The sequence below is a fragment of the Oryzias latipes genome, chromosome 14 (assembly GCF_053564925.1).
Source record: "Oryzias latipes strain Hd-rR chromosome 14, Olatipes_Hd-rR_3.1".
NCBI classification, from domain to species: domain Eukaryota; kingdom Metazoa; phylum Chordata; class Actinopteri; order Beloniformes; family Adrianichthyidae; genus Oryzias; species Oryzias latipes.
In genome coordinates, this window is record NC_136250.1 from 12,085,678 (window position 1) to 12,110,244 (window position 24,567).

At 37.4% G+C, this 24,567-nt stretch overlaps 1 protein-coding gene across 7 annotated transcripts in view; it reads left to right on the top strand.

Annotated features, from left to right (window-relative positions):
- Positions 1-14,733, top strand: part of fat3b (FAT atypical cadherin 3b) — a 73,944-nt gene extending 59,211 nt beyond the window's left edge. For 4 of the 7 annotated variants that reach the window (XM_078931109.1, XM_023962741.2, XM_023962742.2 and 1 more), the window contains 4 exons: positions 4,468-4,557; positions 5,441-5,500; positions 6,728-6,763; positions 11,534-14,733. In XM_078931109.1, coding sequence (XP_078787235.1) covers positions 4,468-4,557; positions 5,441-5,500; positions 6,728-6,763; positions 11,534-12,264 — 917 coding nt within the window. In that variant the 3' untranslated portion in view covers positions 12,265-14,733. Of the gene's footprint in view, positions 1-4,467; positions 4,558-5,440; positions 5,501-6,689; positions 6,764-11,533 lie in introns of all 7 variants that reach the window. The other 3 variants (XR_013647600.1, XM_020708814.3, XM_078931111.1) reach the window with 3 other exon arrangements.
- The last annotated feature ends 9,834 nt before the right edge of the window (positions 14,734-24,567 follow it).

The following is a 24,567-nucleotide window of genomic DNA, read 5'->3' on the forward strand; positions in this document are numbered from 1 at the left end:
AGAGACTGCAAGAGTTCAACACTACATGTTCCCATCACTCTTTCTTTTTTTTTTTTTTTACATATTTTTTGTGTTTAGTGACAGGCTTCTTTGCTTGTGTGATTTTCTAGTTTAAATAAATTACATGGGATTAACATAACAATTCCTTTTTCCACACCTCAACACCGCGTTCAGACTGTCCTCCTATTCACTTATGTATTGTACCAAACACTGCTCACTATATAAAAGAGTCAATTACGGAGGAAGCAGTCGGCTGCTGATGCATTTCCAACGTGGGTCGACAACAGTGGAGCTTCATAATTATTCAGCAGACATTTTTCAGGCACGTGTCGCATGAACTAACAGCAACGGGACAGATTCCTGCTAAACCCGAGGTGATGAATGGCTCAGCCTAACTGCTTTTGACTGAGTTCACGTTGTAACTGACATCTCTCACCAGTGCTGACATTACAAAAATCTGGCTTAAGTGTAAAAGTATAAATGCATGAAAATATCAAGAATTCAATAAATCTGCCTGAATAGACACAGACTGTTTTATATTGACTATATAATACTATATAAGGATCTATATCCATCTATCTTCCATTCCTACTTTTTCTGTATATGGTCACTGTGATGCAAGAGTCTAGGCCAGCTACGTTAGAGTGAAGACAGGTTACACCCATTGACTGTAAATGAGAATTGAACTGAATGAGTGTCACTCCTATAAAATGGTTTACTTCCGGTTCCAATGAAATGCCATGTTGGAACCAGACGACGTCAGTAAGCAGTGATTGGTCCAAATCCAGCTGAGTCAGAGTTTCTAGAGGGACCGCTCTCGCCAATTAGGAGTGAGCTTGTTGGAAGTCCACACCCCTACCAATTGAAAACGGGCTCAGGAGAATCGGTCAAACGTTTCAAACTTTCGACATGGAGGCCAGAAGGCACCACACTCTTTTATTGAGGGATCTGATTGGTCAGCTTATAATAACAAGAACTTGCACTACAGAAAAAAATATAATGAATAGATAATTAGGATTAACAAGAACATGAAGCGGAGGAGGAATGGTTATTATGAAAACTATAATGACTGAAAAACTATAATGCCTGAAAGTAATAGATAGATATTCATTTCTCAGTAGAAGTCTATGGGATTTTGGCTTCTTGGAGTCTGCAGGTACCTCCTATTTAGAACGCCAAGGGGGAGGGGTTACTCAGTCCAGTTCTCATATATAGTCTATTATCACACCATGACAATGTTGCCAGACTGTTGAACGCGCACCTAAGAGAGGATTTAGAGTGACCAACCAACTTCTGAAGCCTGTTTTTAGACAGTAGGAGGAAGCGCCTATAACCCACTCATGCTCCAGGAGAGCTATTTAATATGATAATGAATAAAATAATACACTAGAAAAGCAATTGTTATTAGTATTATAATATACTATTATTTAATAGTAAATTACTATGAATTGTCTTGCATGAATGTAGTGTTTCTTGCAGTCCTGTTAGTCAAAATCCACAGTTCCAAGTCTCACAATGTTTATTTTCATCCACCATCACGAATAAAACTTTCCTAAATTAGTTGTGACACAATTCTGAAACCTAACTTCACTGCTAAATGAAATAATCAATCATTTTCATTTTTTTCACACAACAAATAGCCAGTGCACCAAACAGGGGCATATATAGTGAATGATTAGACAGTTCAGTCAGAGAACTAACATCCTCCTCGGCTTCCCAAATCACATAATCAATCAGAACAGATAGGGCATTACACAACAGGGCCTTAAAGAAAAATACATCTTAATCAGTGTTTTATACGGAAAGTGACAACTAGAGCTCCAAGTATGATGGGAAAAATACATTTTTAACTTGAAAGCAGTGAGCAATGGAATAAATTAACATTTTTTATAATTATTTACACAGTTATAAAAAGATGGGGGTGGTAGCAAAAAAAATCCTGGTTTTAAAATTTTTAAAATTGCAATTTTTGTTTCTTTTTTTCCGTTTGTATGAATTCCCTGATTCAACGGTTTACTTTTTCCATCTCCAGCCCCAGCAGAACTATGAAACCAGGCATTATGCTGCGAGTAGATTAATGCACTTGGTAGAGCAATTTACCTGACTTTACCGTGGTTCAGCACACAATAGTGCAGAGAGTCTTCACAGCCGCATGCAAGTGATTGTCTGACAGGCGCTCAGAGGCAGCAGAGTGCTTTGAAACGAAGGAAAAGCAGTGTTGGGAAACGCATTGATTTTTTTTAGTCCATTTACTTGAAATGTCACCCTCAATGGCATTCAAGTTAAATACAACTAAAGAAAGGCTCAAGAAATAAAACAAATATGTTATTTACTTACTGCCTTTGCTTTACCTTTGTTCCTTTCTGGCTTTGTACCTTTGCATTTGGTCTGTAACCGAACCACATCAGGGTTCACTTGCAAACTGCTGGACACATTTTGGATCAGATGTCCCTTGTTTAGTCCAGACTAAAGTTTCCCCACAGAAAACTCATTTTAGTGTGAGCCAAACAGCCCAGAGTCAAAGCATCCAAAGAAACAAATATTTTTCACAAACTATCCCAATGTATTTTTAATGTAGTCTCCATCTGCACAATTTGACTGTTAATATTGTTAGAAATAAGGTTACATCTATGCTCAGTCTTACATTTATCATCCATTAAAAAAAGGAAAGAGTTTGGCATCTGTGTAACTCCTGGCTAGGTACAAAATATGTGTTAACATGTTACTAAAGCTGTAGCTGATCTTGACAGCCTGAGAGAGGTACTCCAGTCGTTCTTCTGTGGTTTGTTGAAAAAGTCTGCATGCACTCTACAGCAAAAAGTTCCAAAAGTTGTTTTATTCACATTATACAACAGCCCACGTACTGTTTTAGTACATGTCTGAGTGATTATTTAGAAATCTGATGCTAAAGAGTCACTTAGTTTGCATTTTTGAAGTTGATTGAGAATGAATAGGTAATTTTCTTAGGATTAATTACGGTACTCAAAATATTAAACAGCATTTTTTTTTAGATCTAATAATTTTTTATACTTGACCCGTGTGAAACTTTACCCACATTCACACCCGTTGAAATCAGGTGCTTTTAAAGATGCCTCTTAACCCTTTTAAAGCTTTCTTTCCTCACTTGCTGGGTCTTTGTCTAGAGAGAAAAAAAAGGTCTAATAAAATGTTTCCAAATGATCAAGTTCAATGCCAATTGAATTCTCTGTCACTTTTAGAATCAAAGAGCTGTGATCTTTCAATTAAATGTCAATGTGAACGCATTTTGCTGCACTGACGCCTAACAGGCTTTAACCTTTTGTTGTCTGAAGGTTAGAGAATGCAGGTCGGACTTGTTAAGTTCAGGTAGGTCATTGTGGTGATGAATCACAGCTGTATGGAGGGTAACTGTGTTAAAAATTCAAATGACCATGACAATCAAATGAAAGTTCTTTTTAAACCTATTTGAAGATGTAAATTTTACATTTCTAGTGAAATATTTTAATAGTGCTGATGACCATACTTTATTTCAGATTATATACTTTAAAGGATAAAATATGACCAAATTTAAAAAAAATACAAAACATATCCAGTTCAAGATACACACATAACGCATAAATACACATTGAAACAAACACACATGAAAACATCCAACACACATTTCACATTTGTAAACACTCATTTGGTTCCATTTTAATCTAATTCCCCAACAGATCCATAAACATCCCCACATGCTTATATATGTATTCATAAATATTTACAGATTTTACCGTTTATTATTGCCTGGTACATGTACCTATCAATGGCTGGATGAAGCTCATCTGAAGCTATGTAGTTGTAGAGTTACATAAGTTAATTCTTCTATGAGTTCTGGTAAATCGCCTGTCCGTCCTGGGGGAGGAGCCCTCCTTCATGTGGGCAGCCCTGAAGTTTCTTCGTTTTTTAGGAGTTTTTCCTTACCGCGAAGGAGGGTCTAAGGGCAGGGATGCCAGTTACGCTTAGTCAGTTTGTAAGTTCAATTTAGTATTTTCCAATTGATTTCTATGTATTTATGATCCTTTTGATTTTATGTTTAAGTTTTTCAATTACCGATATGAAGCCCATCGAGACGACTGTTGTTGTGAATTTGGGCTATATTCATAAAATTGAATTGAACTGAATTGAATAATCATATTTCTGTATTTGTTTTGAAACTCCTTTAAGTTTGGACATTGTTTTACGTCTGCTCCACACATGGATACAAAAACAACATTGTTTGCTTGTTCCCTATTAATTGCGTTATATTGTATCCAACCATGACAAAATTTGAGTTCTTTTGACTGTTTCAATAAGTTGTTTGTGTGATCAAACTAACTTTCTTTGCTTTCAATTTATATAGTTCTTTTTTGAAATATGGAACGTAAATGTTTTTTTTATTATTATTTTCTTCCCCCAAACTTCTTTATATTAATATGAAACTCTTGTTTTTTTATTTTTTAAATGTGTCAGAGCTGGTGGACGAAGTGGCCTGTCACTCAGATTCCACCTCGGAGGAACACTCCCTGAGTTCCTACACGTCTGACTCATTCGATGACAACGGTGAGAATCTACTTGAAAGAAAATGAAATTTGCTCAAAATAGTATCTCTGGTGGAGTTATTTGGGGAATTGGGAAGTTTTAATGTTCCTTCTCAAATTACACCTTGATAACATTTCAAAAACACTAGTTTAGAGAACTTTGTGCCTTTGTGATGTTTAAAATCATACCAAGCAAAATGGAAAACCAAACCTTAACCTAAATTGAAACAACTTTAATGTGTTGAAAGTATACAAAAAACATTGATTCATGGTGAATTCTATTGCATTAAAGCTCAACTTTTTCACAAGTTTTCCACTCTTCCCCAGTGTGTCATCTACCAGATAAAATCGATAACATTGATTTTTTTTTTTCTTGGCCAATTAGAAGTGGGCAGAGGTAAAATGCTGCAATGATCACGTGTACATGTGAGCACTGTCATGTTCTTTGAACAGGAAAACTTTGTCGATTCTTTATTTTCCATCTAATTAGTGTAGCTATATTTGAATGTCTTCCCAGCTTGTTGGTGAAACACAAACATCCACTAGTGAAGCAAAGTGCTCGAAAGACTAACATGTCTTCTCTTTGTCTTTGACACCTATTTTCAGATTTAGTTCTTTTTAGTTTTGTTTACTGAATGCCTATTCACAACCCCAAGTCATCTGCGTGCCATGCAAAAAGTCATAACATTAAGAGAAATAAAAGATTTTTTTAAGAATCCTATGCTTCAGCTCTGACCAAATCGATCCATTAGGGGTCAAAATATCACCCTGGTGAAGACTCTTCCTTATTCACATATCTCTTCACCTCCTATTCTTAGAGTTTTAGTTTCTTCCAGCACATAAAAGTTTTTCTTTTATTTTTAAAGTATACTAACTTGTTTCTGTTCTTCTCTTTTTGTGCCCAGCTTCCATAGTAACAGTCATACGTCTAGTCAACGATGCTGTTGACGATATTGAAAGCAAAGGTATGAAAAGGCAGGGGGGTATTCCATAAAGCATGTTTAAACTACCCTGACTTTAACCCTGAACTCTGGCTGAAATCCGCCTGAACTTGCTTACTCTGCGTATGTCGGTTCCAAAAGACAGTATATGAGTTAGCGTAATTGAACTCGACTTGGTAACCCTGGGTTAATGCACGTGCACGGCAAGTACATAAAGACATTCTCAATGGGTCGCCGATTTCCGGAGTCACCATGGCAACGTGTGGAGAAAAAAAGAGAGCGCTATACTTCAGTGAGACGGAGTGGGAGATTTTAATGACGGCGTATGAAGATTATACGTCCATCAAAAAAGTAACACGGCTGCATCAGCAAAAGAAAAAGTTTCTGCTTGGAGAAAAAGAACGGACAAAAGAAACGCACGAGTTTCTATCTCATTTCCATCTTCATTGTGACTCACATTTTATATATATATATATATATATATATATATATATATATATATATAATCCGACTTAAGTGAATTACTTTATTTGTAACACGTTATTTAAAATAATTTTTTTAACAACTCAAATTTACATATTTATCTAATTAAATGTCATATTACTCAAATTCAATTAAATGATTTTCAATCTTCATTTATTCTTGAACTTTCATATGTCTAATTTTGAACCTGCAGATATACTCATTTTTATAACAATAAGATGAATGAAACAAAATGGATTTTTCAACATGAAATATAATATCTTATAATTTCTCCTGCTTTAACTGTACATTACTAAGCAATAGGGGTGCTATATAGACTCATCATCCTCTCTCACCCTCTCAATCATGGTGCAGAAAGAATTAAATATAACAGGACAAGTAACTAGGAAAAACACAGTAAAACAGCTTAACAACTAAACACATTTGGTCAAAAAACCACACTTAAACCCAAATCCGTCCAGACAGGCAAAGGGAATGGTATCCCACAATTCTTTGCGGTGCCAATCTAACAGCAGCACCTGTTTTTCTGTCTTTTGGAACAAAAGCCTTTGTTGTTGTGAAAGTCATGGATTCTGTATACTGAAATGCAGCATGGTCTCTGCTTTTCAAAAGCCTCCTGCAGTAAGGAATTAAATATTCTGCTTAGATTTCTAATGTTTTTTGTCAGTTCCTGACACAGTATCTCTTGATTTTATTTTTTTCCCTTTGGTTTCTGCGTTGTTTGTGTCAGTCTGACTAGCTTTCCCCCCCCCCCCCTTCTCTTTGAAGTGTCAAACATAGATGAGCGGTGGTGGAACAGTCCTGGTGAGTGAAATGCAAAGAAGCTAAAACACACCACACTTTAAAAGCATCCTATTGACCTTATTATCTCTTCTTGTGATCCTCAACCTAGTTTTATTAGTTGTATAATTTTCTGATAGTATGTTATGGAACTGAACTGACAGTACAAATGATGAAATTATAAATTAGCCTGGTTTTTAAAATCAATTGTAGAAAATGTGCTTTTCTAGTTTCTAATTATTTTTTACGTGTCTGTTTTAGTTTTTGTGCTGCAAAAAAAAAAAAAATGGAAAAGATGACACATTTTGATTAGATAAAACGATACATGTTAATGTTTTGTCTTAAGTTTTTTTCTTGGTTTTTTATCTGTCATGATCTCCTCTTATGTTCTTATGTTAACTTACCGGATGTAACCCTTGTGCTATCCTACGCACTTATCCTACGTTGGGAGTTGGGTCATCTAGACCCACTAGACAGTGCGCTGAACCATTTTTCTTCAATGATTTGTGATCTTCAATGGTGTCCATGGATTACATGAAATCTTTCCACCTTCATCCACCTTTGTCATGGTAGGAATAACACGTCAATGTAAGGGTGGGGTCATCTAAGATAGGACAAGGGTTAATATGCTATAGGGCGCACTTAAAAGCCTTTTTTTTAAACGACAGTGTGCCGTATTTATGGATTCATTCTGGTTGTGCAAACATAGCTAACGTGTAGCGTTTCACAAACAAGTTCTTTATTTACCCAATCAATAAAGTCTTAGGAACGTATTGCTTAATGCATCTTACACAGTAGTTCGGTTCAACAATGAACCTATAGTCTGGAAAATACAGTAATCTCAAAAAACCTACTTACAACTATTTTTTTAAATGTAGGAATTATTTAATAAGATGAAAACATGAACTGAAAACATAAAATTGTATATCCTAGTATTAAGTCATTACTAAAAAATAAAAACACTATCTTTCGCCCATTTCATTTCATAAACTTCAAATGTATACACAAAAGATAAACGAAGCTTCAAATGTTCTCAAACAACCGGTGGGACTTTTCTGTCCACATTGACTCATCAGCTCCTGTTTTCTGTTGCATTTCATCATCATCTTACAATAAGTAATAATTTTGTCTACAAAGCGTTGCATCACTTACCCCGGCTATGGCTGCATTTAGGTCAGTGTTACTGCCAACATAAATGCATACAAGCTGGAAAAGATAAATTGCTTTAACAGATGGATTGCAGCTTATTGGCTTTTAGATCAGCCAAAGACAGACTGGAAAAGACTGAGTAATTCAAAGAAAGAAGCAGTTACAGCAGTCTAAAAGAGTCAATTTGTACTTGCAGCCAAGTGCTCATGCAACACACAAAAACCCTGCAAAGATGTTTGTGCAAGCAAGCTAAAATTCAAAAAGGAAGCAATGCTCACTGGTGGTTTTATATTATTTTTACACAACAGAAGCATGTTTTTGCCCCTTTCCCAATAGTTTAAACAATTTTAGCAGTGTATGTGACAGTTCTGTTCCCAGATGTCAGATCTGGCTTAGGGTGACAGATTTTACTAATGTGACTTTAAAAACGAGTATTTGGACACCAGTCAGATTTGAAGATTTGGAGCAAGACGATAGTTGGCTCATTTTGTAAGAGGCTTCCAACAGCTGCTTAAGAAAACATTTAGCATAGCCTGCTCCATTTTACCCTGCCTCCATACTGATCTTCTTCATTCAGTTACATCAAATTCACAGACTATCAATTTGTCATTTAGTGCACTTTTCCCCTGCTCTTGTCCTGCTTGTAATACAATTTATGTTGTTACCTCTGTAAAGCCTTCTGATTTGAATTTAGTGTGGTAATACTTCTTGCTAATTTATTTTTCTTTGTAGGTTTTTGTTTTGCTCATGATTCCAGTACTAAAACAACCGATTATGATTCTTTTTTTTTAGCAAATGTCTGACTTTCCCATTTATGAAATTACTCTTGTTTTATTGTTTTTCGCTTCTGGAATCATTTTTCTTGCAAACACTTTTTTTAAATTATGAATCCCAGATTTTAAAAGTATGAAAAAGTCTTTGTAAAATATAATAGATGAAATCTTGACTTTTTGAGTAACCCAAAATATCGGCCTTGAAATGTGTCCAATTTTTAAGGCATGTAATGTGTCGTTAGAGGAAGAACATAAATATGCAGGGAATTAAAAGATAAATGTATTGATAGTTTTAATTTCTCACAGTTTTTCTGGGAGATGGAATTTATCAGGCAACGTCCTAAATTAAGCATGGATAAACAGAATTAGTAATGCCAAAAATTAGACATTCAATTTCCTAATTATCTTTTGTAGGATAACTGCATACAGTGTAACTTCACATAATTGGGCTGAATGAAAAAGCTTTTTTCTAATTGCCAGTTTTGGGCATTTCATCATTCGTTGGTTCTTACTTGTGGTGAGGTAATAAGAACTAATGTTTTCTGTCTTCTGAAAAATACATCACATCTTTGCTTAAGAATCATTAAATGTGTTTGCACGAGAGTCCATTTGGTGTCAAAAGTAAAAATAGAGTGTCAACAAGCTGGCATGTGCTGTGTGTTGTGTATCTGCGCGTGTGTGTTTTTATATGTTTTCATGTGGAGGTGATAAATTACTCAAGCAGACTCCACCTTTCATGGAAAAAGCACTTTCCTCTGCCATGGCACAGTCTACAGTCAAAAAGCAGTTTGTAGTAAATTTATGTGTGCAAATTTCCTCCCAGGAGGCTGCCCCCCCCTTCAATTTTCCCAGTCCCATCCCTAGAGCAAGGAGGAGATTGCATGAAGTTTACTTCTTCACCTTTACCTGAAATGATTTTATTCAGAAACATGAACGTTTTAACAGCATGACGTGGCTGTAAATATGTCTCAATGTATTTGTTTGCATTCCGTTCCAATAAATTTCTCTGTCCACAAATGTGTCATGCAGTGCATCCCAGGAGCTCTCCGGTACACTAATGAAGTGTACTCTTCATCCCACACAGCAACTGACCCTTCTGGCTCTTCTCTCTTCATCAATATGATATTTTTTCCTCTCAGAGCTCATTAACTTGACCATGAATTATGCAACCTGCATGCTGTAGTTTGCAGGAAGTTGTGGATTAGTTAGAAATTCCGTGTCCATCTGTCAAAAAAACTAAAACCTAAAAAATAAAAAAGCTTTGATTTGTGTTTGTGCAATCCTGCAGTAAGTCCCTTAAAGGCACGATCAGGAACAAAGGCATTTTACGAGGCCCCTCTGCGGCGTCAGAAGCACAAAGTCTCGAACAAACAGCACATGCGAGTGCATTTCCATCCTAATGCACACAACTAACAAGCAAAACTTCCAAATATAAATCGGATAAGAGGAGGGGATAATAAGTGCAGAAACCATCAAAGAGGTGAAAATACGCTCAAGTAGAAGTCAGAATATTCACATCCAATTCATTAAAGCCAAAGAAAAGTTTGTGTTTAGATGGAGGTGGTGAGTTCCAGACACAGAATTGTTGTGTTTGGGCCTTTACTCAATTTTCTTGCTTACCTTTAAATCAGAATCAGATTTATTGGTTAAGTACAACGCGTTTACAAGGAATTTAGCTTCTGTGTCTTATGCTCTCATGTGCAAACAATAATACAAAATATAATAAAATAAATTAAATTGAGGAAACCGGAACTTGTGGTTAGAAGCTAAAAATGCTTATGCTACAGTTTTTTTTGTTTGTTTTTGTTTTGGCAATTTCCCGCAATTTAGGGATACAAGTAAACTTAGTGCTCTTCCGACAGGAATAAGCTATAATTTACAATATTTAAAGACCCACTCTGATCATTTTTTGAGCCCTTTTAATAGGCATTCCCAGTGGTCTTTCAATTATGATTATGCCATTTTCAGCTAAAATTCAGAAAATCTGTGATGTTCTCTAGTACATAGTTTATGCAGTAGTCCATTAGAAATTTGCCTCTGAATGGTGGGCAGGACCGTTGGTGCGGGACGCCCCCCCCCCCCCCCCTCCCCTCTTGTTGCTGAGTGCTCTCTGTTCACATCCTCTCTCACCCATTGTATTTTCTATGCAACATATATGTTTTTTGTCAAACCGCCTTTCAATACAGACAAATCTTAGGAATGCGAATAACAAAGATTTATTTGTGATACAAAAAAAAGCGTGATTTAGTCTATAGTCTTTTGGCGATTAGGCTCTTTAGGCTCTTTATCCTGGTGGGAGAAGCACAAAACAACGTTGGGTAAACCCTAGAGCCTAGACGCTGATGGTGGTTGAGGCCAGTCCACGAATTGGTATCTCCAGGTGAAAAACCGGGTGGAGGATGGCTGGCAACTGTCTACAATGTAGAGATAAGCATCCATGAATTTAAAAGCAGAAATATGATTTGTATTGGCTGAGAATTGAAGGCTGGGAATTTAGCTATTGATTTAGAGGGAAAATGTAATCGATAAGTAGCGTGTAGAGTGAGTGACGCAAGAACTCAGCGAACCTGGAAGTAGATGTTCCTTATTGAAACTGGGCCGAAGCTTCACTTTTTTCGTCTGCCACTGATTCACAACGATTTGATTGAAGAAATATTTAGAAATGCAATTTTAATCTCAATTTTCTTTACATATGTCCTCCATCATCAGAAAAATGCCACAAAAGCATTTTAGAAACACAGAAAACCTGATTTTCATCGAAGTTTGTCTACAATAAAAGGATGGCTTTCTTGTACCATTGCATCATTAATTCTTGCTAACTTAACTCAAATACCTATTTTGAAATGTTACTAAAAACATTTTTTCATTTCAGCATACCAGTGGGAAATGTCCTGTCAGACATCAAGTTGGCTATCTCCATCACATCTACATTCACCAGTGGTCGGATCCCATTTCGACATAAGTGATGTCCAACAGAACATCCGGCGTGGAGGCAGCACACACTCTTTACAGCTGGACAACAGAATGGTGGGTGGCGGCAGAGACCAATGCCAGGAGAACAGGACGAGGACCTTTCAGTGGGAGAGGAATCATTCTGGTGATTGGGAGAGAAGGAAAGGCGTCGTGCACAGAGAGGACAAGAGAAGGCACAAAGTGAAAGGACTGAGCAGAGATGCTGAGGCACAGCAGGTCCACGGGGATGATCTGCAGCAGCACGATGGTGACAGCAGTGGAGACAGCTCCTCGCCTGTTTACGAAGAATACAGGGAGTCCAGCCATGACCAGGAGCAAGACACAGAGAGTCTTTATGACACTCTTCCCCCTACTCGCCGAGCTTATGAAGGATACCCATCAAGCCCTCTGGGCCTCAATCTGCACCCGGCTCAGCTCATGCCCCCTCTAAGGGCCTGGGATTTAGAGGCAGACAACTGGGGGGGAATGGAAGAGCATCAAGGCAGACCTGGCTCTGGCAGTTTATCAGGTTCAGGGGATGAGCTGGAAAGACTGCTGAACTTGGTGTCGCTGAGAGCCAGAAGAGCAACCCGGACAAATAGGGCTTCAACTGGATCTGAACCGGCAGATGGCTGGGACGAGTTTAAATGAAACTGTGAAAATATACATATATAGATTTTATGTATCCTTTACAAGTTACAGAAAAAGAGATATTCTGCTTCTAAACCTTTTCTAGTGCTACACAAATTGAAGAGGGACATGTAATATTCCCATGTTTTAGTCTGGTGTAAACAAGCACTAATTAATCATAAATTCCATGGATCATCTCTAAAATGAAGAAATATGTGTCCTCCTAATGCGTCCACCTGTGCTCCTTAAGGCTAAGCCGTGATTGGCTGTGAATCGATGCTTTTACATTTATTATTTAGAGTCACTGAAGCAAAGCATTTGGTGGAAGTCTGTCTCCTTTTTGAATCGCACCAATGTACAGACCCGGCATTGTGTATTTTCACGCAACATCCCTTTAGATCACACAGATACGGACGTACACCCACACACAATCATTCTGTGAAGTCAGCTGTGCCATGCTGGCACATGAATTTATTATTGTCTCTGAGTCAGGCTCCAGGTTATTTTGTAGAGAACTCTTCATCCACATCTTACAAGCATCCTGAGAGATGTGCCTGAGATAAACAGAGATTGATATGTATGGAATCAATTTTTCTATGAATATTTATTTCATAACTGTTGTTTGAGGTTAAACCCATACATCACAGTTATGTATTTTTCACTTAGCCTAACGTTGTTGTTTTTTTTTTCCAGAAATGGACCTCATTGTACATGAACGACACAACTTCCAGCACTGAATGTACATAGTGTGTTTTGTGTGTGTCTATGTATATTTTTATGTTTAGACTTTTAGATAGAGGTAAACCTATTGTGTAAGCAGAGTTAACACGGGAAATGACCTCCAAGAAATAAGTTGCTAAAAAGGCTTAGAGAATTATGTGGAAATGCAACCGTGAAGTACACAATCACTCACCCAGGACGTGCACATGGTTGGCTCACTGATAACAATGTGAATTCTGCCATGCTCCCAGTTCACACACAACAAAGGGAAGGCAAATGGAAATGAAATCCATGTTAAACAGCGCTCATTCTGGGGGATTTGGAGTACATAAATACATTTAGGGCAGCGGTCGTGGGCAGCTGTGGATTGGGATTCGGCCAAATTAAATAACCGCTCTCTGAATTATAGTTAGTAATGATCATAGACAAACATCCGTTTATCTCTGATACTTACCATGAATGGCATATCTGCAAGCAAATGCGTCTCCGATAAATAACCTCTTGAGGTTGCAGGAAAAAATATTTACATCTGATGTGTAAACAGCAAACATTATGCGCCTCAAAGGAGAGAGCAGCAAACATACGTGCACGTTATCTACAAATGACAGCATGTAATCAAACTCAAGGGCACCAAATAATGTTAAGTTGAAGCAATTATGTGTTTTTAAATGCAGATCATTTAAATGGAATGATACAGTGGGACTCTTTGAAGAGCATCCAATGGAAATAGGAGATTTTCAAAGCTTGGCTATCACCAGGCTTGGAGTCAACAATCGCGTGGGTGGTCTCCAGAATGATCCATCTTGTCATCTTCTTGCTTGTTTTGATTCAGGCCCACTCAAAGTGAATCCCTGAAGAGCATCCCAGAGCCCGTCATTCTAAAACACAGACAAACACATTCACACATGCAGGCACTTTACAGTTTCCAGCTCACCTGATGTTGCTCTTCCACGCGGCAAGAAGGGAAATGGGGTCTCCATGGAATATGATGAGACTATGCAAGCTTAAGAGTACGAGGAAAATGCCCAGAGCTTCACACCACGAGTCTGTTCTTCGACATTACTGTCAATTTTGTTTATGCTTGACTACAGTGGCCCTGAAGTGCTAATCATATTAACAAATCACTCAATGCAAAAACATTAAAGATTACAATGACAAGTAAAAAAACAAAACAAAACAAAAAACATTTTAGAACTCATAACACAATATAAATATATATATTTATATAGAACAGCAAAAAAAAAGTGATTTGTTGATGGGATTTGCACTTCAGGGCCACCGTACTTGACCACCACCATCACACTTCCGTCTTAGACTCTTTCACATCTGCTGGATTCTGAAGAATGTCAGGTGGCAGAGAAGAAAGATCGGAAATAGTGGGGGTGTGCTCAGATGCATTTTAATCAGAAAGGGATTTTTTTTCCTAATCGGAACATCCACCTGATGTTCCTTAGACGGTTAGACCTGTTTGAACATAACATAAATCATTTCTTTAAAATATTTAATCTTGTTAGCTCAATCTCGTCACACCTCTCAACCGCCCCTTCCCCCTTCTCCAGATTTATTTAAAAAAGCCTAAGCATGTCCTGGGACAACATGGTACATTTTGTATGTGCTCAAATTGTTAATAACCCCCATTCAAAATCATTGATGGCATTGATTGCTTTGATGGGATAAATGTCAAACATCTGAGTGGATTTCTACATAATCTTTTCATCATGCTCTTTTATCTCAGACTCAGAATTTAGATGAATAAATGTATCTACTATCTTTGTGCTTTTTGTTTCATTTATTTTTTTTATATACAGCACAGTGCTCATTTAACCATGTGTCTGTGTTTGAATAGTAGTTTTTCTGTATCGGGGATTAAAAACATTTTGTATAGAAACTTTTCAAATAAATTACAATTCTTTAAATGTGATAAAAAAAATTAGTAAAAAAGTATAGATCATTTGCAAAAAATACCGTTTTTAGTTTTCACTTCACATTATTTTGCAGGTGAAAAACAATGTTACAAGTAGAAAAATGCTCTGTGAATATTTCATTTTTCCAGTGGAATGCACATCAAGGCAATTTCACTCAAAATTCAGGAAGAAATTAAATATGAGCTTCATCTCACACTATGACAGTTTCCAACTTTTCATTAAGCGCACATTTGGTTGTATTCAGGAAAACATCCTCTTTAGACTTTTACTCTGGGTTGCTCAAAGTGTAAACACTACCCTAATTTGCATATAAAAGATTCAAGTTAAAAAAAAAGATGCAGAAACAATAGAGAAATGGTTACAAATGCACAACTTTTGTCAGTGAAATAATAAAAAAGGGAATCCATTTTCTAGTCCCTTTCCCTCAAATTACAGCCGACAAACTCCCCAAGGAAAGAAATAAAGTTATTACGTTTAAAGAAAATGACCTAGCAAAAAAGCAAACAAACAACAAAAACAAACAAACAGTGCATTAGCTGAAAGCATCATGTTTGTGGGTTAGAAGAGCAAGATCCCCTGCTTTGTGTTTGGATGATAAATGGATAGTCAGCCCGATGAGTCACACTGGAGATAAGGAGAGATACATAGATACCCTTATGGAGCATAACTGACTGCTTTTTCAATAGACCTCTTCAGTTCTTCCACACTGCCAGGAGACAGGAATGATTCCTGAATTTCACATTCTTTTGAATAACATTAGTGAAGTTCATCAACTGTTAACAGAGTTGCACCACACCCACTGTTATTCATTTACAACCACAGTATTCCTGCTTTCTCCTATTAAAAGGGTCACGCCAAATGAAGTTTACTCAGCCGGGCAAGAGACAGAGTACACACTGCCCATTTTGTCAGGCTGTCACAGAGCCAGCAGAGATGAAAATGAGTTGAAAGTGAAAGGAAACTGTTACCGGTAATTCCTTTTTTTTTCTTTTTTATCCTGTGTAAGGAATACAAAGGACACACAAAAATCAAATTTCTGGAAATAGTATTATAGTACCTAAAATAGAAAAATAAAGCAAAAAAAAAAAAAAAACAGAACAAAAACTAGCTGTGCATTGACCATCATCATTTGGTGCAATGTAGGCTAAATAGCTGCTTGCTGGTGAAATTTGGCCAAAATTATGATGTGGTTCAAAGTATTGTTCATGGGCTTATCAAAGTTATTTTTTGTGTGTAATTCTATTAAACAGCAGGGTCTTGTACACACTTTTTGTTTTGCCCTTCCACACATTGCGGGGCTACTCAGCTCGGCACCAATGGTGACGACATGTAGAAGAGATTTTGGGAACAGAGACTTCAGGTAAACATGAAATGTGGCTTTAAGACATTTAGGTTGTGGGATTTTAATTAAAACTGCACCATCATAATGAAAACACCACTGGGAATGTTTTTATTTAAAAAAATTCATGGGGGGATTTTAAATGATGCTTTATCTCCAATGAGTCCTTATGTCTTTAAATTAAGTGCGTACAAATAAAGACTAATTTTAAGGAGAAAAAATAAATCTGTATGATGTGTGCTTTGACTTAATCTAAAGACCTAAACATGCAGGGAGCAAAGCTTTAACTGAATCACAAGCAAAGCAGGAAACATAACACTAACTCACAACAATGCTGCCTAACTGTGAAGGAAACTAACCCAAGTTGAGGTCACAGAGTGAACAAAACTGATTAAGTCATGCTTTTTTGCAAACTATGTGGTCCTGTTGACTTTGTTTAAATAAACTGAGACTGTTTCCAGAATGTTAACTAGGTTAATATGCAATGACCTGCAAGGAGGAGAATCAGCCCCTGGAAGTTCCAGTTCATCACTCTTACTTTGAAAGATAGTCTTTAGTCTGTATTGGAATATTTTAGTCTCCCCCAGAGTTCATTCATTCATTCATTCATTCATTTTCTTGACCGTTTTTCCCTTTCGGGGTCACGGGGCTGCCGGAGCCTATCCCGGCCACTTGAGTTCAACCGACTTATAATTATGTTCAGAATTGGGGGGAAAATGAGATTTTTATCTGTGGTCATGCAGACTGGTATGTTGTAGGAAGGGCAGATCTAAACTAAAAGGTAAGGCTGTCAGGTTCTTCCATGAACTCCATTTCTACCTTCCTTCAAGGTCACAAGCTTTAGATAAAAAGCAGAATCAACAAAACAGGGTTAAAAGTGAATGGAATTAACTTCCTTCATTAAGAAGTGCAATTCTTTTATCCTGCATGAGATACTGAATCAAATTTCTATGATGGGTCAGGCGGTTGGTCAGAATGTCCTTGTGTGCAACCAGAAGGTTGACCTAAGCAATTTTAGAGATATTTTATTTCTTGACTTGCCATAGGTGCCCTTCCAAAATAACAGCAATCCCGGTAGTTTTAATTGTAAATGTAGTTTTTTCAAATGAAGCAAAAAAAGGAACATGAGAATTGTGTGGACACTGCTGATCACAGTCTTTCAGCTCACAGATTCACTTTTCAAAGAAATAACTTGAATTATTTATTTTCTGCGTCTCTCAATATTCAGTTTCCGTGGCACTTCTGTACAACTTTTCTTTGGTGTTTAGACACGGCTCTCTTAGCAATTAAATAGCTTCTTTTGGCTTCATTTCTGGACTTTGACAGGACCATTTCAAATCTTTTTATGTAAATTTGATGCTTTACATCATCTTGTTTTCTAATCTCATATTTGCTTCTGGAAAATCCTGGGAGTCAGATAAATTCATGGCAAACTTAATACCTCTCCAAGACAGTAGGCATGATGTGATTATGCTAAAATGTTGCTTAATTTGGGATCAAACATGCCTGTAGGCTTTTGGGTCAAAAAAATAGTCTTTTTTTCTTGAGATATTGTATATCAAAAATATTATCTGTGCTTCACTGTTCATTTTGGACACAGAAGTTTTCTTCTAGCCTTTCTCTAACTTTACCTGTGGGTGTGACTACTGGCGACATTTGTACCTGTAACACCTGTAAAAAATACAAGCTAAGGCCAGTTCATCTCTAACGTTGGCAGTGAATGATGAAAGAAATGGAGGATTTGACAATAGAATTATTCTAGATTGGGCTGAACGGTGTGGATTTCTGTTGAAGATGCACACAGTTTGTGTGCATCATCCAACCTCTCACAAAGCCAAGGGGAAAAAAAAAGTCAAATCTTTCAACACTTTACACACATGCAACAGATTTTGGCCACTGATTTGATAAGGATTCTGTTGCATCCATTTGTAAATCACAATCACGCCCTATAAAAAACCAATAGGGCTTAGATTTGCCAAACTGGAACAAGATGTTATTGCTAAAAATTCAGTTTATTAAATCTATGAAGTATTTTTGTAGTGTGTCTGGCAAAAAAATAAAAATAAAACAGCTTTTTAATTAGTTTTTGTAATTAAAGTGTTAGTTCCACTTTTTATATAAAAAGACCAGTAATGTGAATACTGTTCTAATAACCAAACAAATTTTTGTTAAATGAAATGTGACTTAAAGCTCAATATTGAATCCAATAATTTATAGCCAATTATATCCAAATAATATTTTTAAACAACAGTAGTGAAATTATTTTACTGAAAATGTGCATGTGCTTACTTTTAAGCATTTTTAAACAAAAATACTATGCTCAAAAGTTGGCATTTTAGATTTGAGACAAAACACGTAGAAATATTTGAATTCATTCATACATCTGCAAACTGTTGTGTCATTTTTCTTTACTACCACCAGCTGAACCTACTACCTTCAACTGTTGGTATACGACCCAATATGCAGGCAACCAGACTTTGTGGCAAAAACATAAACATTTAAAAAAACAGACACAAACATGACAAAGCCCATGGAGAGAAAAAAAAAAGGTGACAAAGCAGATATTCTGACAACAAAGTGCTGGATAACCAGACATACTGAGAGTAATTAATAAAAATGAAAACAGCTGAGATGATTATGAACATTAACCTGGTGTGACAAACAGGGGGACAACTCAAAACAAAAAAATGACCAAAAAAGAGGACAGAAACACTAAAATTCAGTGCACAATCCTCACAGCTTTACATTTTTTTTTTTTAGAATGTTTGAGTGAAGCATAAAATGTCTTCTTGTTCTTAATGGTTTGTGTCAATTGGGGGTGGGTAGAAACATTACATCCACTTGGTTACATTTGTTTGAGTAACTTGCATTTCTAAGGTTGACATGAACAATCTTTATTAATAGGAATAAGTATTGTATGTAGCAGTAATTAGCCAAATATTTCAGTTTATAAACATACATGTATAAATACCAATTTTTGAGTAAAAAATACACACACACATAAAAAAAGTACGATATATATATAAAAAAAAAAAAAATCGCCCCTCTCACCCTCCGCGGGTGGTTTCTCCTCCAAGCTCGGGTCCTCTACCAGAGGCCTGGGAGCTTGAGGGTCCTGTGCAGTATCTTAGCTGTTCCTAGCACTGCGCTTTTCTGGACTGAGAGGTCTGAGGTCTTTCCAGGTATCTGTTGTAGCCACTCTTCCAGCTTGGGGGTTACTGCCCCGAGTGCTCCAATTACCACAGGCACCACTGTCACCTTCCCTTTCCATGCTTTCTCCAGTTCTTCTCTGAGTCCCTGGTATTTCTCCAGTTTCTCATGTTCCTCCTTCCTGATGTTCCCATCGCTTGGTACTGCCACATCCACCACAACGGCTTTCCTCTGTTCTTTATCCGCCATTACAATGTCTGGTTGGTTTGCCATTACCATCCTATCAGTCTGGATCTGGAAGTCCCACAGGATCTTTGCCCTCTCATTCTCTACAACCTTCGGAGGTGTTTCCCATTTTGACCTTGGGGTTTCCAGTTCATATTCTGCACACATGTTCCTGTATATTATTCCAGCCACTTGATTGTGGCGCTCCATGTGTGCTTTACCTGCCAGCATCTTACATCCTGCAGTTATGTGCTGGATTGTTTCAGGCGCCTCTTTGCACAGCCTACACCTTGGGTCTTGTCTGGTGTGGTAGATCTGAGCCTCTATCGCTCTGGTGTTCAGGGCTTGTTCCTGGGCTGCCAGGATGAGCGCTTCAGTGCTGTCCTGTAGGCCAGCCCTTTCTAGCCATTGGTAGGACTTCTTGATATCAGCCACTTCAGTTATGGTCCGGTGGTACATCCCATGCAGGGGTTTGTCCTCCCATGAGGATCTGTCCTCCAGCACTGTATCCTCTGCTCTCCATTGCCTGAGAGATTCACTGAGCACACTGTCATTTGGGGCCTTGAGCTTGATGTACTCGTGCATCTTGGATGTTTCATCCTGGATAGTGGCTTCTACACTCACTAGTCCTCGGCCTCCTTCCTTGCGGCTAGCATACAGTCTCAGGGTGCTGGATTTGGGATGGAACCCTCCATGCATGGTGAGGAGCTTTCGTGTTTTAACATCCGTGGTCTGTATCTCTTCTTTTGGCCATCTTATTATTCCTGCAGGGTATCTGAGAACTGGCAGTGCGTAGCTGTTTATTGCCCAGGTCTTATTTTTGCCATTGAGCTGGCTTCTCAGGACTTGCCTTACTCGTTGGAGGTATTTAGCTGTTGCAGCTTTCCTTGTTGCCTGCTCCAGGTTGCCATTTGCCTGAGGAATTCCAAGGTACTTGTAACTGTCTTCGATGTCTGCTATTGTTCCTTCTGGGAGTGAAACCCCTCCTGTGTGGACTACCTTGCCTCTCTTTGTCACCATCCGGCTGCATTTCTCGAGCCCGAATGACATCCCAATGTCAGTACTGTAGATCCTGGTGGTGTGGATCAGGGAGTCAATGTCACGCTCGCTCTTAGCATATAGCTTGATGTCATCCATGTATAGGAGGTGACTGATGTTGGCCCCATTTCTGAGTCGGTATCCATAGCCAGTATTGTTGATTATTTGGCTGAGGGGGTTCAGACCTATGCAGAACAGCAGTGGGGACAGAGCATCACCTTATAGCATCACCACATATATATATATATATATATATATATATATATATATATATATATATATATATATATATATATATATATATATATATATATATATATATATAAAAACCCCAAAAAAACCGGTATATATATATATATATATATGTGGTGATATATATATATATATATATATATATATATATATATATATATATATATATATATACCGTTTTTTTTTTGGGTTTTTTTATCTCTCTTAATGCACCTTATAGTTTGGTGCCGTTCCAAAAAAGTCCAAAAATAGACCATTAATTGACAGTGTGCCTTATAATTGAAGTTGTCCTATAGTGTGGCAAATACCTCAAATACTGTACTATACTCAAATAACTTTTATAACAAGTCACCCTTTACTCTCACTCAAGTGCATTCTTAGTAGAGTATTTATGTTTTTTTTCCAGTCCAACTACCAGTTCTGGATGCTCTACCTGCCTCTGTCAGGCAGAAATAGGGCTTGGTTAAATGTTGGCTGACTTGCTCCATCTCTGTTGTCTTCCCCTGTAGGAACAGCTACAAGTACAAACATGTGGAAATGAAATTGCTCAGCTTGGTATTGATGTATGCTCTGCAGTGTAAAATCACCAAAATTGTCTCTGCAAGAGATATTCCAGGATATCTACACTACTTTCAAGCCCAAAAAAAAGGTGTGCTTCGATCACCTGAATTTGTATTTTCTCTATTGCTGCCATCTGTAGCTATGCAGATGGCTATAGAGGAAAAATAATTTTTCAAGTTGAATGATGAGCTGAGCTTTTATATTGTTTGATAAAATACTACAGGTAGAGTGCTTGCCTTCCATGAATTTTTACCATTTATGTTATTTCTCTGCACTGAGTCTGTGACTATTTTAAGTTTTGCACTTAAGATTTTGCTTCACCACTATAAAAAAGATAATTTGCATGTTTAGAAAAGAAAAGATCCCGCCGTATTATGAAAGGGCAAACTTTTTTTTCCAAATAGCTTTATGGGGTCTTTAGTTTAATGATTGCATGTTTAATTTAATTCACACATTGTGTGACTTTTGTGAGAAGACAGACAAAAACCAGGCAGTTACTCTGGCTGTTTTGGCTTTTTTATTTGACCAACTGGCATTTACACCATAGTCAGCTAAGCCACATTAAACCTATGTCTACCCACCTTTTATTTTTCTTCTCCTCTGCTCCATTTTTCTCAATGACTTTCCTCCTGCTCTGACTGCACAGAGGAGGAAAGGACAGACAGACGAAGGAGTGTTACATAAAGGATGTGGGGGGGGGATTGAAGGATAAATCATCTGAGAAAAGCAAAGGATGAGTAGAGAAATGGGAAAAGTATGGGAGATTACTATTTCCTAGTTCTTGGGTTATTGAAGGGGGGCAATGTGGGTGATTATAAAACCAAGCTGTTCTCAGTAACACCAGGATTACACATGCGGCCAAACCTAATCTATGTGCCCAACATCTGCCAGTGACAGCAAACATGCATGCGTGCAAACATGCGTGTGCAATGCTCAAAGAGTACAAAGTGACCATGAAGAAAAAAGTGGCACTTCTTTCTCTTTTTTAGCAATTCTTTCACAAAGACATTGCAAATTGTACCGGCAATGTATAAAGAAAACAGTATTATACATACATATATATATATATATATATATATATATATATATATATATATATATATATATATATATATATATATATATATTTCAGAAAGGAGGACATCCGTATACATGTCTAAAATATATATAAATTTGCATGAGAAATCTGCCGTACCCATGTCTGAAGGAAGCTGTGTACCAGACCCATCCACTCACAGCCCTCCCCATGCTGTTCGGAGAGATTATTACTGAGTCAATCTGCTGACATATGCCTGTAAAAGTGCTATGTAAGAGTCAGAAAAGTAAACCTTGTACTTTTAAGCCATTTCTTACATTTTTTTATTTATCAAAAATGCATAAATTGCTTTTGATTATGATTATACATTAAATTCTTGTAATTAAATCAAACTGTGTAGCATGTGTTAGATTAGGATTTTATTCATTTATTTATTTGTAAGGACTATTATTATCTCTGTTTTTAATATACTATTCTTTTTATTGTTATTTTACCAATGATACGTAGGTTATGTTTTAATCAGTTTTACGTATTTTATTTTTTAAATACTAAAATATTTAAATCTTATTTTATTTTTTATCTTGTTTTCTATTTTTAGTGTTGTTATTTTATGATAATTTTTATTCTGATGTTTTTAACTCCAGTGTTTCCTCCCAAAGAGGAAACACTGGAGTTTCAGTACCAAGCCAGACCATTTTTCTGGGGCACCACCGGCTTGACCTGTAGGGGGTGCTATTGCTGCGGTGCCCATTCTGGTTGGGCGGGCTGGGGTCCCGCTCTGTGGTCTAATAGCCATGGAGTGGGCCCTGGGCTGCTCTGTGCTGGGCGGGCGCTGTGGTAGTGACCCCTGTGGTCGGGCTGGGCCTTGGAATAAATGGATCCCCATCATATCATATCGTTTCCTCACAGCAGTACCAAGCCAGACCTTCTTTTAGCTGCAGTTCTTTGTTTCTGTTCAGGGTTCCACTGGGGGAACTGGGCGGGTGGGTGGGGTGTAGGTGTGGGTGGCATGGGGGGTGGTGAGGGAGGGGTCCCATCTTTGTGTGATTGTCCTTTGTTTGCTGTTTTTAACAATATTCGGGTTTTTTGACTGTTTTATCTGCTTTTATGTTAAGCGCTTTGTGTTTTTAACTGAAATGAAAGGCGCTATATAAATAAATAAAGTTTGAGTTTGAGTTTAGGATTATACAGTTTCACTCAACTACACAAGAAAAAGGCTGAATATGATATTCTGGACAATCTTTATTTTACCTAATGTTAGACCCTGATTTGACGGCAGCCTTCAAACTTTCTGCCTTTTAAAAAAACAAAACAAAAGAAAAAAAGCTTCCTAGTTTGTTCTTATGTTGTAAACAAAGGCTGCTTTAAACAAGGGTGAGACAGAATGACGGATCAACATACTGCAGAGCGATTCGGCAGAATCGTGGGCCTCCGAGCTCAGCTTGTTATCTCCTTTGGCTCTAAAGAAATTGGTACACTGTCACCCTCGAGATTGCTGAGATCTGATTTAGCTCAAGAGGTTAGTTCTACGCTGTGCTTTGATCATCAGGGGGGTTTATGCTTGCCAGCAGAATAACAATCTAGATGTGCTTAAGTTACCATGATTTTTATTATTAACTGTAAGGGAGAGAAAGGCTCGTTGTAAACCATCACAGAGATGACTCAACAATCAAAACATTACAACTTCATAGCAAAGAGGAAACTGTGGAGTTGGGTCAGTCAACAATCATTTATTTACTGAGCATTGTTACCGACATCATGTGAAGCATATCTAACACTCCCCTTCTAAATCTTAGTTCTAGTGCCAGGTTTGGCATTGCTGCTGCACACCACAGTAATCTAGTGACATAAATTCAAATCCGGATTACATCTGAACCTTTTTGCTTGTTTTTTGTGTGTGTGTGTTTGGGACCCACTAACAGCTACTACCATGAATCAAATGTCATGAACCAGGAAAATAAAAAATAAAAAATCCACAAGACCCAATACTATTCTAAATAAGCCGAAAACACACAAAAATAGATAGAAAATACAAAAAGTAAATGCAGATATGTAATGTTTTGCATTTTAATAGAAGT